This window comes from Ambystoma mexicanum, chromosome 3q (assembly GCF_040938575.1).
Source record: "Ambystoma mexicanum isolate Mex_15411 chromosome 3q, UKY_AmexF1_1, whole genome shotgun sequence".
Classification (NCBI taxonomy): Eukaryota; Metazoa; Chordata; class Amphibia; order Caudata; family Ambystomatidae; genus Ambystoma; species Ambystoma mexicanum.
Window position 1 is genome coordinate 467,436,041 of NC_090926.1, and position 17,812 is coordinate 467,453,852.

Below are 17,812 nucleotides of genomic sequence, written 5' to 3' on the forward strand. Positions count from 1 at the left end.
ACTTGGAGATTGAAATTGTGCGTGATCCTGATGTTCTCTTTTGGGAAAACTACGACAGAGTGGTTGACTCTCTCCCCGTGTCCCTCATGGGTCATCTGGCGGTTATCAAAATGGTTGTGTTGCTGGCATTTTTATATCTGTTTCTGAACCTCCTGATCACTTTCCAGAATTATTTTTCTGGAGGCTTTGCAGGATTTTGCTGGAGTTTCTTTGGGCAGGAAAGGCTCCTCTGGTCAGTTGGACCACCCTGACACAACCTTACGGTGGGGAGGGTTTGGCTGCCCTGGATTTTGAGCAGTATTACTGGGCAGCTCAGGCCCATTTTCTGTCATTCTGGTACAAGGTCATACCTAGCAGACCACATGAACATATTTAGAGAGCCATAGTGGCTCCCCCTCTGCTTCGAACGACAATACTGGGTAGCGTTAAGTGTAAAGCATTAGAGGGGAATATAGTCGCTTGCACTTGTGCAGCCTGACACAAAATAGTGGCCAAAATGTGATTTGAAACATTGTACTGTCCATTGCTCCCCGCTAGGTGCATTGAAAGAATAAAGATCACGTCCGAGAAAATCTAGATCACCCTAATTGATAAACTGGGCTTTGGTACACTGGGAGAATACTCTGAGGACGACACATTCATAACCCTGGAGATGTTCAAGGCAAGAGGGGGGATTTGGGAATACCCCCCTAAATGTATTCATGAATTAGGAACGAGTTCAGGGCCTTCTTCCCCACATTCCTGCGCCAGCCGGTTACGTTCCCATTAGTGCATGCGGTTATCTTTGTCCAGGGGGAGAGTTTTTTGGTTTCCCAAATTTGCAACAGACTAATGGTAGCGATGCCTCAATCGGATTATGCTGAAAAACGAAGCCACACTGGGTGGTGAAATAGAGTATAAGGAATGGGTATATATTAGGGGTCAAACCCTTAATGTCTCTCTTAACGATGGGTATAAGCAGATTCACTTAAGTTTTATACATCACACCTACAATGCCCCAGTCAAGCTGCATAAATACTTCCCAGAGGTCTCGCAAGAGTGTTCACGGTGCAAGGCTTGTATAGCTGATTTTATTCACTTGGCATGGAGGTGTCCACATGTTGCTATGTTTTGGGGGGAGATATTTGAGACACTTTCAGCTATCATCAGGGAGCAGGTCCGGGTTTATCCCTTGACAGCCCTTCAGGTGCTGACCATGAGGTCAGGAGACTGGCCGGACTCCTCTTAGTACTAGCTCGCAGGCGGGTTGCCATGGCATGGTGGAGGGACTTGCCCCGCCAGTGTCCCAGTGTCTGGAAGACATTGCATATTGCCATAGCTATGATGTGGCCTTTATCCAAACTCTTCCGCTGCATGCTCGACCCCCAGATATCTGAGGCCCATATGTGCAGTATCTGCTGGCAAACTCTGCCTCAGGTACCTCGCCCGATCAGTGACTGGAGGCTCGCACTATGGGTAACATTGTTGGGCTGGTGACATAATGTAAACTACCCTAGGATGCATGAAGTGCAATTGACACTCTGGTTTGTTGTTTTATGGTTAGTTTATTGTATGCAAACTCAACAAATATATTAAAAAAAGGAAAACGAGTGAAACAATTGAAGTGTAAATTATTTAATTTTTGACTTTCCATCAATACTATCCCTAGCCCGCCTCCCCAGCCATGAGGTCGTTTTTAATAATGAGGTGGTCAAAGGGAAGAGCTTAGGGTAGACCTGAACTGCAATTTGAGTCTGTTCGCTCGGGCCAAAGTATGCAGGGTCACAGCTCTGATGAAGAAACACATACATCGAGATACTTCAGGCATTGTTATCCTTTATTGGACTAAAAGGCGCGTAATGCAATGTTAGAAGTTCTTCCTGGAGCTGGACTTCTTAGCATACTCTGAGGGAGAAGCCGGGATCTTAAAATCATGCGTATTGTTCATCTTGCCTATACGTAGCCCCTGATTTCCCGCCCTGGTCCCGGCAAGGGCATGCACCTCTCCTACCCCAGATCAAGGGACGTCCCCAGGGCAACCACAACCCGCACCCACCAGGCCAGCTGGATGGGCAGGGGCGCTGCACCTGTACAATAAGTTTCACAATTCCAGGAATGTTTGGATTTTTTTTAATGGACAAATCTAGTGACACACTGTTCTGCCCGTGTAGATTTTTGCATTAACGTAAGCACTGTTAGTTGTATGACTCTTTTAAAGTCGTTTGAATACACTTTAAAATGTTAGGCCATGTTTATACCCAATGTACCGCAATATAAATAAAGATCTCCATTTTATTTGTCTGGGCGAATTCCTTTTTGAAAAATGTGTTGGGCTAGGATATGGGAATACAATAACCTACTGTGTTTCGGTACATTCAATGTATTCTTGCGTACAGTTAACAAGAAGTAAGATTGTTTATACAATTATTTATAAATATGTTCGTATTTAAGCACCTTTTAAGTGACCTCCCCTACATGTCACGTGACAAGAAGTAGGCAGGCTCCCTGCTCTATAAGTGAACGTTGGGTTTTTCCCCAACCATAGAATACTTCTAAAAGGCTTGGACTGCTGCGGCTGAATCAGTCACATGTTTGGCAGTTTCGCCTTTCATAAGTACTTGGAAAATCTCACAATGTTTCTACTGGCATACCATCACTCTTACTAAAAAACACGTTGCATTATTGTTACCCACACACATGCCATTCCTCAATTCACTGATTGATCATTTAATTGTCTTGCAGATAATGTGTGGAATGACCAGAATCTAGAGCCAGACCCTCACCTCCCACCAGGCTGGCGGACTATCCGGGATACATCGGGTACCTACTATTGGCATGTGCCAACTGGGACCACACAGTGGCATCACCCAGGGTGCAGTTCCAGCGAAGGATCAAGCCCAGTTTCCGGAGAGACCATCTTACAGGAAACGGTATGGACTTCTGGAGAATGGAGGGCATCAGTGATGGGAGAGGCTGCTTACACCTTTATAAAGGCTGATGCCCATTTGAGGTTTTGCAAGAATGATCTGCTCTTAAATTTGACAATTCACTAACTAACTGAAGTTCGCCAGCAACCATCATGTTGCCTAGTGAACAGCTGCTGGATCATGATGAAATCCCAAAAGATCACAACAGGGGTCGATCATGCTTGTTTTCAGGGTGGAGAATAGTTTTGTACACATTTTATATTGAGTGAGGCTTAGATAGAAGTGTTACAATCCACAGAAAAGTGTATATTTCAGGACCTCGTTATGAGTATGCCGTCCATAATGAGAAATGCTGGTAAAACAGCCGGTACTACCGGCTCTGGCATTTTTCCCAGACCAGCATATTACGAGTCTGCCTGTAGAGACAGTGAACTACCAGCAGGACTCATCTTCCAGAGTTCAGGCCCATACTGGCAGAGAAATCACTGGCACCGTTAACAATTTACTGATGTTGCCGGCAACTGTAATATCCCGGTAACACCAGGAACTGGTAATGGTAAGGCGAGTCTGCCGGTAGCCCGCCAGTAGCACCAGTGAGTTACTGGCAGACTCATAAAGAAGAATTAGGAAGTAGGGTGGGCACTGCTAAATTTCAAAGTTTCGCTTGTTCATTTACAATTATTTATGGGAGCTCACCCTTTAGCCTAGGCACCAGGTTTAAGCAATTTCCACAAAGTAGGGATGGACAACTTCCATCCCTGGATGAGCTTGCTCTCACTTCCCTTTCAATTAACTCTCAAAGTGATTAGTACTTCATTCAGTAGTTATGCTCCCAATTATCAATCCACAATTCTTTGTATGGTTTTTTCAAGTATTCTTATTTATTCCTGACCAGTCAGTGTCATAATGAAGGCCATCGCTAGATCTGTGACTGCCCCATCCCACCCATTATTTCCTTGTGCATATTTCCAGTAAGGACTAGTCAGTTCACATGCAAAATAAAGCTTAAAGGTTATAGAAGTCAACAATACTATGAGCTACTGAAATTCCTAGTTCTTGAATGGATCTTGGCACAGCACATCATGGCCATGTATTGGAAGAGAGAGGCTGCCGCGGGGGTTGTCTGAGAGATCTGAGGAAATAGTCTGTTTCTGAGCACGATTCGAGATGAGTACCCGAGATATAGCAAAGGTCCATTGATGAGCTTGAGTAGCCGTCGGATCCTATGGCCCTTGACAGCATTTGGTGTCCCCTTTCATGAACTGTTAATATGCACACTGCAATAAGGGAATGCAGGCGCATTGAATTGGGGGGACATGATAATGGATTGATTATTGATTGGGTTTCTGAACGTTTCACGCACCGGCCCAACGGCTGTCCTGGTGCTAATACAGAACTGTATGAGCATTATGAGAAAAAGTAGGTGTTTTTCACTAGGACGCATGTTGGCCCTCTTGCTTATGCAGTGCAAAACTTCACTTGCACCAGTGCAGAGTTTCTGTAATATGGGCCATGGTGCATGGTCACTCACAGCAGCTCAAGTGCAAGCCCCCAACACTAGACTGATAGCAGTGTGAGTGCACCACTTGGAGTCACTTTATTTGGTAAAAAGCGGTGTAAACAGTATTTCTCCATAAACGACTAAATGCCAAAGGCTGGTCGGTTCCCGCGTGTAGTGCCCAGCAGCACTGAGCGTTCTCAAGGCCAAACCTACGCGCAGACGAATCTGCGTTGAGTTGAAGTAAAAAGTTAAAGCCCTTGGATTTCCAAAACAGTTTACAACTTAAATTTCTGTTAAAGATACAATTCATGAATTCATTGGTTTAATACATTTTTAACTGAAACTATAATGGACTATTTATGTATTTACAAATCTGACCAGTCATTCTCTGAAACGATGGGAGTCCATATTTGGTGAAAGTTTAATGGTTTTGTACCCAATCACTGTCATTACAATAATGCAGAATTACAAATATCTACTATGGGGCTCATTAGGAGTTTGCTGGTATCGCTTCAAGCAGATGGTAATACTGTTGCCACCTGTTTTACTGGTCCTCCCAATTATAGTTTCGACGACCCATATGCTGGATAACAGTCAGCAAGTACATGGCGGGATTACTGCGAAAAGTACTTGCTAACGATGCTCGTGGTATTATCGTTGTCAGTGATACCGCCATTCACCATAGGACTTCATTATGGCGGTATTACCATTACCACAGGAAGTGGTGTGCTTAGAGTTTCAGCTGCCCTATGTCCAATTAAGTGCATGTTGCCCCTTCCCCCACCACCACCAACCCCCCACCTCTGTCGGTCTCTGTACATTCAGCAGACTCTGCTGCCCTTGGTCAAACTGTACCTCTTGACCCCCATATTGTCAGTCTGGCTCCATAACAACATAAGGACGTTTATAAAGCTGAGGGGATTAGAACATTTTTAGAACAGCGTTTCCGGACCTCTGCCTGGGCCTTGGTAGGCCAGGTTCGGATCTCTTTGGGGGTGGGTGGGGCGGTGGGGACATAGGGAGGCAACAGAGACAGGCTCCCTGTTGCCTCCCTACAATCAAGATGGCACGACTCTCGGGTGGCTGGAAAAAGGAGGCAGTACACATTGTATTCTCGCCTGCATTTCCAGCCACCGGATTGGCTTAGCACCCTTCCCCGGGTGCAAGTAATGGCTAAGGGAGACCTTCTATTCATGGGTGGGAAGCAACAGCGTTCCCCAGAGCTGTGCAGTGCACGAAGCTTTAATAACAAATGATATTACTTACAACATGGTGGTTTGCTCTATTGTCCAAAATGTCTAGCTTCCCAATAATGAAACTGGGCGGTGGGTCTTACTTTTCAGCACAACATTAGCTTTATTGGTGTACTTGAGACTATGGGATAGTTTCACATTTTTGTAAACTCAAAGTTGTTTGGACTGTGCAATACATGAGAACATTTTGAGACTTGTAGCTATAAATTGGCTCCTGTTGTTTGAGCTACTGTTTGACATTAAAAGTCACACCTTGTGTTTAAAATTCAAAGGTTTACTAATTCGTTTAAAGGTTTCTTAGAAACATAACTGTTATGCATGCTTTGCGGTTCTTCTCCTGGCAGCACTGATTAGTGCAGCTGAATGCCGCTGACGACGTATGATCAGCCCAGCCGGGATGCCATTTGCCTGCTTAGCCCTGGGCACCTGCTGTCAAAATGGCTGACTTGAGAATGGTAGTGGCGGAAATTAAACCAATTAGGTTTCTGCCTGCTCCCCATGACAAAGAGCATTTTGGGAACACAAGAAGGGCCACAGATATTAATACCTGACAGACTTGTCAGTGGTAACAGAGTTGCAAGAATGAATACCTAATGCACACTTGGCTTTGTGTGCTTATCATTTTTTTTTTAAAAGTTACCCAACAGACATTTTTTTGCAATTAGCACCAACCTAGACATGTTTGGGCATCAGAGTGGTTGGAAGCGAGAGTGTATCACTGCCAACACCTAATCACGTTAACTCGGGCCTGCTAATTGCTAAGTGGGCTCCCCCGCTCGCATGCTAGTCAATGCGCAGGTAGAGGTGCTCTGCTCGCGCTGAGAGCAGCAAGGTTGTCAGCACATTGTTGTGTACAGGCCTTACTTAGAGAAATGAAATAAAGTTGCATTTAAAAAAAGACAGATAGTATATTAACTATCAATTAACATATGGCAATTTGCCACCCTAGGCCAAGGCCTAGATGGCATACTTGTAAATAAATTGCTGGCTAAAATAGACATTGATTTGGCTTTGAGGAAGGGCGTGTCGGTGCGAAACATGTGCCTATAACTAAGAAAGAACTGTGCAAACCACACGCCAGCAAGCCTGCTTGAATGGCATTCCCGTAAACAACCTCTAACAAACGCATCCAAGGGAATGGAGGACCGGGTTTCGTTAGTGCTTGCATTGTTTGTGGATTAATGGTACGATTTGGTTAGGAGCCACTCCATTTAGAGCTTGTCAACCATCGCTGCAGTGATAGCATCTTGGTTATATCTTTACCTATGGTGCTCTGTTGTGATCTATAAGTTCAGCATATCATGCCAACCTTGGGAACTTCCCAGTGAAACCAATTCATTGATTGGTCATTGCTCTAGGCTACCTCAATTTCTCTCCAGAGCGTCTGTGGGTAGCCATACATATCCTAATATCCTTATTTGTGTAGTGGAACAACATGTTGTTAAAAAGAGAGCTAAACATGCATAGGGAAAGAGGAACTGTAGGGAAGGCTTGGGGAGGGGTGCAGGAGCCTTTCTTCTTTTCTGACATATCTTGATGAGACATGGCCATGGCTTCATTTTGAGGACCTCAGCTTAGATCGAAATCTACCATACCTTCACTCAACCTCCTCCTACCTCGGTCGCATGCCTTCTGAATTTTACCGAATTCTTTTCTTATTGCCCTCTTCATCTCCGCAGGGACATCATCACGTGGTAGGAGGCCAGGCGGTGAAAGAGCGCCCCTTCCCAGTGCCATCACTAAACAACAGAAGGTAAGTGGTTATGGATGTTTTTAACCTTGCCATTTCTAGCCCAGTGAATGCACAACCATATAAACCTTTGCCCCTTAAAGGTAGTGTTTGAAAGTGACGTGCTGCACTCGGCAGACAAGCAGAAGTGATGTGTAAACTCACAGCACAGTTCGTTGACCTGGAGTATGTAATTAAGCGCCTGCATAGACACATTCCTTGCATACCGTTGGCGATAGGACCAGTACGTCCATTTATAGAACTGCCAGAGGATGCAAGTCAAGCTAAGGTGTGGTTTCTGGTCCTATCAGGAAGTCCCTTTTGTCCAGCGAATTAGCTCCTTGTGTTATCCTTTTACTGTCAGGATGGGTGGGGGGGGGGTTACATGGGAAATCCTTCAATTTAGAAAGTATGGACATTAGGGATCTCTGCAGCTATTTCTTTTGTTTCAATGCAATGGCGTGGTGTAAAAACCAGCTTGAAGTTCCTTCTATGAGGGCACTAAACCTCACTCACAAGTCAGGTATGACCTATCGGGGTAATGGAGCCTACGCAAAAGCCCCAGTAGACTGCTGTACCCTAGGAGGCAAGGCTCACCACCTGCTCGACCGCCTGATCTTTTTCCCCCTATTTCTGCCATCCAGTCTGCCTGTTAGGTGCTGTTTTGTCTTTTGTTGGATCCTAACTTGTGCGTCCACTCAGTTATAGAATACTCGACCACTTACCAGGTAGCGCATGCTAGAGTTTGGAACAAATATGCCACCATGCCATCTCATGGAGGTATTCCACAATCCATCCACCATGCTCACAGACACTAGGCCTCTTATCCTCTCATCACCTAAAATGCCTGGCAGATGCATCACTTTCATCAGCCCTCGTCCAGTCTCGTAGTTCTGCACAGGTTCCTAAGCCACCCCTTAAGCGATTTCTGGAGAAACTCTCTCCTCAGGGCCCGCTTCCATGACTCCTGGCAGGATAGCTGCACCTGTGCCTTCCTCTATCATCTCACTAGACCCTGAGATAGAGCAGGCCTGCAATAAAACGTATATAACAGCAACCTTAGCTCGCTCACTTACACGCCGTGCTGTTAACATTGCTGACCACACCCTCACGTACGATTTACATTTCTTGGCCACAACTGAAACCTCGATAAAACAGCACTCTGGCTCATCCCTGGTCCTAGATATCCCTGAAGGTTACCCCTCTTTGCAAAGTAATCGCACCAACTCCACGGCAGGCGGAGCGCCCATTATACCGAGGACCACACAGTCCTGAATCTCGAAAGCCTACACTCATTTCTGTGGTTTCAAGGTCCTAAATATTAAGCTTGTTGATAGTGACCCCACCAACTATTTTGGGGTCACAGCCTGGGCCCTTAATTATTCTCCTGAGTTTGCTTCTGAATGTTTTGATTGCATATTACCCTCTTGAGCCTCAAAGACAAATTGCTTATTGTTGGAGATTTTCATCTAGGCTTCAGTGACCCTGATTGTGTCCAAGTTGATGAGCACTGGGCTACGCTTTCGGACTAAGGCATCAAGCAAGCAGTCAATGCCCCCGATCATAACAAGGGCTGCATATTTGGTTGGGCCTTGTTTTGTCACATGGATAGTAATATTAATTACTTTACTCTACACTAGTCTAATCATAAGGCCATCTTATTAAATATTAGCAAATTGCATTTGTGGTGTCCCCCCTCTTAAGATCGCAATCTCCTTCAGAGACAACTCACAGCCACCTGCCTGGTCCCTATACTTGATCAAATGTTTCCTCTTGATCCTCTTCCTAAAAATACTTTAGATGAGTTTGTCAACATATAATGAAATCTTCTTGTCTACCGTGCACTCAGTAGCCCTGATAAAAACGACTATTTCTAACATTCAGGATCCACAAAGACACTGGTTTAACTACGGAAAATAGAGCATTTAAACGGAAGCGTCATAACCCTCGCCCACTGCTAAAGCAAACTCAAAGCAGCCCGCAAAACTCTTGGAGAAAATTTCAGGATGCAGACAATTCCACCAAGGCGATTTTCAGTATTCTGAGAAACTTGTAAAACTCAACAGTTCCGTCTATCTTACCAACGGCGAAGGGACGAATGGTTTGATAGTAAAGAGGACGAGATAGTAGACAAATCGAAACCTACACAATTGTAGTCTATTTTTCAATGTTGCTAGGTTCTCTCCAAGAACAAAAAAAACGACATGGCCTTTGTACTATTGATGGGAAGTAGAGATTAAAAACTAATGATACAGATTCAAAAATTGATCAATCAAATTAAGCAAAAATGATTGTTTTAAGAAAAATATGTTTTTAAGATTAATAGAAAAAGTGTATTTTTGGATAAATGCAAACACATTTTTGGTGGTTTACTGCAGATAGATAAGGAGGATAGATATGTAGTATTATAACAATTCTATCTAACAGTCATATGGCGGGAGTCTGAAAAGACAAAGGACCATCCAAACAGATTGTACATACCAGATCTATCTTACCAACACCATCAGAAGGCTGGTGCAACGAATAGCAAATCCATCTCATGGACAGGAATCGAAAGGTAAGAAGTAAGATGTCCCCCTGTCTCTCCTATCCCTAAAGCCCTCTCTCCTAGATGTCCTTAGTGGCGGTCCTCTGAGTCGCCAGAGCTCTGCACTCTTTCACTCTTGTCTCTGTTGAACAAAACACCAGCATCATTACACAAAACGAGTAAAGCATGCCCTGCGGAAACTTGCTGCCCATCTTTGGTAATCAGAGATTATGCCACATCCCTAGCCATCACCATCCCTGAATTTATAAATCGTGACCGGGTGTCGAAGGAATCCAGAAACTGGATAGAGCCTTTCTTGCATGCCACGAGACCGTATAGCACTGTCGTTGCATTTAAATCACTCTTTTCTCATGGACTTTGGTGAGCATCAGGTCTCTTGTTTATCACCCCTATTCTTCGGCATTGATGTCAAGCCCTTTAATGACTTTTTTTTCATAGACGAGAGTGGCATTCCACAACTATGCTGATGGCTTCCAGGTCATCTTCAGGATAAGTGGGGATCTCAACTCAAAGGATCTGACAGTGAAAAAGCACTTTACTTGACAATTGGATGAATAACAGCTGGCTCGGTCTAAATCATACCACGACTGAGTTTCACCTTTTCCATTTACCCCATTCCAGTCAAAAATATAAACAAACCTTCACCAACTTTGTTGGCTGACATTGGTATCAATGTCACAGGTAAAATTAAAACACGTCGGAGCTGATTGGATTCAATATTGTAATTTGACAACGGGGACCTGGCATCTTGGCACTTAGGCCTAGCCAACTTCTCTGCCACCAAATTGTCATCATTTGCACTGCTGATTGCAAAGGCACAAGGCGGCGTACCCATGTGTATGCCGCCTTTTGCCCTGCACCTTTGATCTCAGCCATGTAAAGGGAGTAAATGCTGCCTGGCATGCTTGCGTGCCAGGCAGCATTTACTTTTAATGCATGGTGTAAGGCAGCATTCACTTTTAATGCATGGTGTAAGGCAGCATTTACAATGGATCACTATGGGGTCTGTCGTGCATAAAGCCGGCGGTCCCCATAGGGATCTCCAGCATTAGCGCCGGCAAGAAAATCCATGCTGGTGCAAATGTTGGAGCATTTATATGGCCGAGATGAAGGAAGGCAGCAGAAAAGCATGTTGCGTTCCGGCCCCCCCCCCTCTCCGCCATACAAATGATTGGAACCGTGGCATGGCGTGATCGCAATGAAGCTCCACATGGTCATTATTTACCCTTCCATGTCCATGGATCCTCATCTGGTCTCTGTTTTATAAGTAGCACTTATAACTATAGTATGTTACTTCACCATCGCGAGCCATTCTTATCAGAAGAGCATTGTGTTATCTTTGCTCACGCCATTATCTGCCCCAAGACAGACTATTGCTATGCAATGTTTGTGGGGGCCTCTCAAAAGACCCTGAACTTTCTGCACGTCTTCCTGAATGATGCAGCCGGGATAGTCACAGCTACGTCCCGGTGTGAGCATATCTCCCTGTTTCTCTGCAAATTATACTGGTTCCCTGTTTTGGCCAAAGTCAGATTTAATATGTTGACACTGAACCCACAACGCCCTTTATAGTGGAACCCTACTCTTTCTGAAGGACAATGACACCCGATATTCCCCTGCCTGTTCTCTTAGAATCAGTACTAATGGCACTTTGGTAATCCTGCCTTTCAGATGCTTCCAGGCCATGGGCAGATCCCTTCAGTTACAAGCTACTAAACTCTCTCACTAAGAAACTGGGCCTGAACAGTGTCTTGATGTGCTTTAGATTCAAATGAAAGACCTGACTGTTCTACACACTTGAACAACAAAGAGGTGATGGCTGGAAGGTTTAGAATTAATCTTAAACCTCTGGCAATTGCTCTGGGCAACCCTCCAGACCAGTGTTCTTCGCCTGCCAACTGCCAAGCCATTACAGAAAAGGGAAACCCATATGCAAAACAGGCTTGGTCCCACCCCCAAAGGGGCAGTCCAGCCCGAAGTGCTAGGTCATATCTCTTCTGCACCAGAACACAAGCATCCTCAGACATTTTTCGGCCTCATTGGACCTCATCAGTGTGGAGTAGTTTGGGTCTCTAGGCCCAGCAGGCACGGGACCCATGTCTGAGCATTCCCCATTCCACTTGGGGCGACACAGCAAAAACAAAGAGGTGATGGCTGGAAGGTTTAGAATGAATCTTAAACCTCTGGAATTTGCTCTGGGCAACCCTCCAGAACATTGTTCTTCACCGGCCAAGCCATTACAAAAAGGGGACATACCATATGCAAATCAGGCTTGGTCTTACCCCCACAGGTATGCCCGGACATTGGTCCTGTGCCTGCTGGGTCTAGAGAACAAAGCTACTCCTCACTGATTTGCTAGCCCTACAATGAGAATGAGAATGAAATTAACCAGAATATAGACATCTCGCCAGCATGGTCTGGCGGGTTGCCCAGAGCTGTGCCCATGGTTATGATTTGTTCAAAACCTTCAACATCTCCCCAGCATGGTCTGGAGGGTTGCCCAGAGCTGTGCCCATGGTTATGATTTGTTCAAAACCTTCAAGCCATCCACTTTTAGTTTGACTTTGTTCTAAACACTTGACATGCTCCCCTTAAATCATCAGTCTTCTGATGCCCGTGTGGTTGCTAGCGCTATACAAATGAGAATGAAATTAAACAGAATATATAAATCTCCCTGTGTAAGGCAAGTTCCAGGAGAGGGAATTGTGGGTTCCTAGCCAGCGATATGTCCCACACTATGCAAAAGAGAAGGTCCATCTCCAGCAAATAAATATTGCCAAGATGAATTCTACAGATCACCAAAGCAAAAGCGAAATTTGAGCAAAGAGCAGGTGATGTACTATCCTTGGCACTTCATGTATTTTTTTTAAAATTGTGTTTCTCTTTTTACGCAATTTTCTATTTCTGTATCTGTCTTGTCTCACACGGTCTACTCACTAAAATTTGTCAAAGGTCACTCAACACATCGCTGGCAACGACAGCAAACAAAACAAGAACCCACCCTCCACTTTGCCTGGCTTTGGATCACTCTGCCCCCTGCTGGTTATTTATCACCTCAAAAATCGCTTAACCCGAGTTCTTTAATCGCCAGAAACATCCCATTGTGCCACCTGGAGACACGTGAGTACCGCTACTGAGTGTAACTCGCTCCCCATTGGCCCTGCTTTCTTCCAAGTTACACTCCTTGCACGTTATCAAAGGAGGGTCCCTCTTTTTCGGGACTTAGGGGTGTCCGAGAAATCAATCGTCCTTCCAGCAGCACCTTGATTTAGTTCTGTGTGTCTATCTATGTCCTTTTTGATAGTGGCCAGCCTCTTGCGCCAGAAAGGAGTGTCCGCGTGGAATGTATACTGTATGGTGCTGAGCCAACTTGATGAAGCGTCCCTGTGCAGTTTTTCTGCAGTTAAGGGTGTCCAGACAATGACCGTAATTATGTGACTCGCAACTATCCTTTCCGCCAGGTTCACTGCGCAGAAGGACTTCTGTGCCACCAGGGGTCTCGCCTCCTGGCATCACATGATTACAAGAGGGTTGTGATTCCTCTGACCTTTCTGGGGAAGTCCATTTCCTTGGCAAACCCCTTTTTACGTGCGTTCTCCATCCCTATAACGAAATCTTGCTATACCCCCCTCAGCGCCCCCCACTCCCCTGTGGAAGCCTTTTGGCTGCAGATTTACACAATGGCTCCACAAGACCAATCCTTTAGACTCTGGTGTTTCCCACTCCACAGGAAGTGGGGGTTGGGGTCGGATGTCATTTAGTTTACCCATTAATTCATTTCATCACTGGACGGCGTGCAGCCATTAAACAACTTTATGATATGATATGGCATTTATAACGCGCCTATACACAAGTGTTTCAAGACGTGAAGAGGCAAGGGAGGGCGAACATAGGGAAGACAGACAGCGATCCTACTAGGCCCAGTGCCATTCAGATCGCACAAGGGAAGGGGGATAGGGAGAAGTGTGGGAGGGAAGGGGGAGGGGAAAGTGCAGTACATGGAATAGTAGAATAAATAAGAAAGATAAATAAAAACGGCCAGCTGGTGGCAAGTGCAAGGTAAGTGCAGACATGAGTGTTGGTAGGGGGACTGTACGGATACAGAAAACAGTCCCCAGGTGCAGGGGTTGCCAGTGCAGGTGGGCAAGTGACGGGACCTGGGCCCGAGTTCAGAGGGTGGCCAGGTAACCAGTGCAGTTTCTGTCAGGAATTAAGCAGGGGAGAGGCGGAGAGAAGGCAGATGCAAAGAGGAAGGTTTTGAGGTGCTTCCGGAACCGGAGATGGTTCTCCTCAAGTTTCAGGGAGGTAGGAAGGCTGTTCCAGAGGGAGGCCCCTGCTGCAGAGAGAGATCTACCCCCAACTCGTTGCTTGGAGAAGCGACTGACCCTGAGGGAGTTGGAGGCGGATGAGCGAAGAGCTCGAGAAGGAAGATATTTAGGAAGAGAGAGTTGAAGGTATTGATGGAATGCAATGTAAACAATTTTATTGTAATAGAATACAATCACAAAAGACAGTTAAAGTAGGCCAACAAATAATCTAAAGCCTCAGTATAAACCTATTCTCTAACATCCTATTTCGATATGCAAAAAAATGTAACATATGGTCAGTAGAACCCGGCCAAGGACAGGACCAACACTAAACAAATATCTTTCCAGCCCAAATTAGATCTTGTTGGCCAGTTAAAACCGAATTTTTTAAGGTGTACTCGAGAAATGATCGATTTTAGCTTCGTGGCTCATTAGTGCATAATTTACTCTGATCGTGTTCTTTATTCCAGGCCTTGTAGTGTAGTGGGTGGGTCCAAATGATCATTTTCTAATTAATTACGCTTTTAAAGCACCCCTAACACCTGAGACCAGTCCCTAATCATGGGTCCAGGATTCGAATCTGCGTTCTTCTGCGTTGTCTTGCTTCCCAGATAAATGCATTGCCCGTGAGCTAGTCTCCCTCCCTTTTCTAGATCTGAAAATCCGCACCGAGAATGTACGTGTCCAAACCACGGGAGTGAACTAGCATGGGTGGAATGCAAAACATACATCGTTCAAACCCTATTTGGGTAGCTAGTCATTACATCGAAAAGAAAGAACATCGCTGGGGAAACAATACTTTTTTCTCCCACTATCCAGCACTTTCTCCACATATTCTAGGAGTTTGTTTATATAATTCTACCAGTCCCAGAATGTGCTGAGATTTCTGATGAGGAGAAACCTATATCGTTTGTCCCAGTGATGCTTTTTGCCACGCTTGAGGAACTCTTAACCAAAATAACCGTGTTCTTACCCTCGTGTCATGCTCAGTGCCATTGCAATCTGATTCCCCGTGCAATGGTGCATTTGGGGCAGGTTTGGGAACCTCAGCAGGTGTTTTCTCTTGTATCTGCAGCTTCTTTGTGTCACAGAAAGCGCAAAGTTATGCACCATGAAGAGCAGATGCCAAACACTGAGCTTTTTGTGCCTGTAGGCCAGGACCAATTGCCCTATTGCCAATGCGACTGCAGAATGTAATGACACCCCCACCGCATCCATATCAGAACAGTTTACCTTTTGTTATCTGACTCATCCAACGTCCTGGTTTACTGAAACGTCTGCCCAAGGACTCTTCCAACCGTTAGACCAACTAGCAGAAAAGCAAATATACGAGCTTCGCCGACAATAATTGGCATACATTTTGTCTGAGACAGAATGTCTTCCGCTCTATCATTTATGAATGGGAAGGCGGGCTGGCAGTTACATTTCAGAAATGAATGAGGCGCGAGCATTCCCCACCAAGTTAGTCTGGAGGCCCTAGCTCTGAAGATCAGGGGAAAGAGTGGAGGGGGCAGAGCCAGGTCTTAATGGTCGGAGGAAAGCAAGGGGGCTGGAGCAATGTCACATGGTTTGAGAAAGGGAGTTCCAAAGAAGAGGAGCGGGGGTGGGGGAAGCTCAGCCACCCACAGAGACTTTGCAATGGTGGCGAGAAGGCAGGAATTTAGACGCTCAAACGCAGCCGAGTCTGGGCACAGTGCAGTGATTGACATTTTGAATGAGGAGTGAGGCGATGTGTTGCTCAGCCCCCCGGTGAACAAAGCAAGGCGTCTTAAATTAGATGCTGTTGGTTGTGAGAGAAGGCCCGCAGGTACCCCAGCAGGGGAGATGTGGCTCAGTGTCTGGGTTCTTAGGAGCAGGCGGGTTGCAGTGTTTTGGATTCGCTGAAGGCTGTGGACGCGGTTGACAGGGATGTCCAGTCTACAGGACAGAAGGCCATTGGCCAAAAGAACTTTCTTAGTGATATGCCCTTGAGGCAGGATTCTTTTCAAAGGATGAAGGTGGGAGAAGGAACAGCTCTGCAAATGGCTGTCTTGGGGGGCCAGAGACAAGCATACGTTGATGCACGCGCCGCGGGACTTGACCTCAGAGGAAGGGAAATGGAGGAACCTGTGGCAAGGCTCCAGAAAGAGGGTTTTATTTGTTTCCAATATTTATTTCGTCACAGGAGATAAGGGGCCATTAGAGTGTCACTTCCCACATGCCAGGGTGCCAAAGCCCATCTACTTAAAAAATGCGAGTAATTTCTTGGATACGAAAAGTAAATACAATGATGCTTTTATAGAAAACCATATGGCAAGGTACACACATGTAAGGCCTCTACCCCAGGTTCACTGCTGGTAGACATGGCTTCCTCCCTGTGTGAGTGGCTGCGCATTACTGACCGGCAACTGTAGAATGGCGCCAAGATACCCGAGTTCCCAGCGCTGGGTGCCCACTCGCGGGCATGCGTGCAGGCTAATGAAGAGTCTCTGTAGCGAAGATGCCACCCTCTAAAAGGAATGAAAGATTATAGCGCCCCCATCTGCCACTGCTTAATGAGGCGGCAGGTGCCTCGGATGCATGAACATTAGTCGACACATTCACACGGACTCATGTCTATGGGATCAGACCACAGCCTGTAATGAAACCAGCACTTTTATCTCATTGAAGAGCCTGCTAGAGCCTGAGTGGTCGCAGGAACCAACACGTGACCTAGGTGCCCCGGCCATATGCAAATGTTCCAAATCACAATCAGGGTCGGACTGGGACATAACATTGTCTCGGGCACCAATGAAAGAGTGGCCCACAGTTGCAAATGGCTCTTCCTTCATTTTGTGACATTGTTTGAATAGAACCCAAGGGGGAGTTGTTTGATAAAATGTGATACAAATTGTGCATTTCAAAGAATATTTATTCAGCAACAATGGTCAAAAATGTCTCCTAGTGAAATAACTCACCAAACTGGCCCACATTGGCCAGAAAAGTGGCCCACTTTGACCAAAAAAACGTGCCCACCCCAGCATTTTGATTTCAGTCCGAGCATGATCACATTGCTATCCATGCCCCATGGCTCATCAATAATAATAACAAGCATGTTCAGATGGAAGGGCGTGGACATGCGTGAGAAACCCACCCTTCCAGGCTCTATCACTTGAGGCCTGACTGGGCTCCAGAAGATGCCAACTGCCCGAGCAATGATCAAGCAGGCGACATGTGTGCCAGAGTAAAGGATTCTGATGTTCCCTTGAAACGTACTCCTCCACCATAAACTCCCTCGGGAACTGGGACCAATATCACCTACATTATACTTCAAATGCCGTCCACACGAAGGAAAGGGGAAACCCCCACACTCACATTTGCATAGAAACAGGAATAGCGCTTAGAGACCAGTGGCAGCACTGTCGTTTGTCAACCCATTCTATTATAGGAGTGACTTGCAAGAAGCGCTTCGTGCACATGCTGACTGAGCAGCTCTCATAGTCATGCCACTACGGAACGCTAGTGGTACATTCTGTTCACCACAAGTCACTAAACTGTTTCCAGTTCTAAAGCCAAACACTGGTGGGCGAAAAATGTTGGTCCTGGAAAT

At 45.7% G+C, this 17,812-nt stretch overlaps 1 protein-coding gene across 2 annotated transcripts in view; it reads left to right on the forward strand.

The window, feature by feature from the left end:
• APBB3 (amyloid beta precursor protein binding family B member 3) overlaps positions 1-17,812 on the forward strand; it is a 645,194-nt gene that overhangs the window by 151,387 nt on the left and 475,995 nt on the right. For both annotated transcript variants that reach the window (XM_069654242.1, XM_069654241.1), the window contains 2 exons: positions 2,722-2,909; positions 7,340-7,413. In XM_069654242.1, the coding sequence (XP_069510343.1) occupies positions 2,722-2,909; positions 7,340-7,413 (262 nt within the window). The remainder of the gene's footprint in view (positions 1-2,721; positions 2,910-7,339; positions 7,414-17,812) is intronic.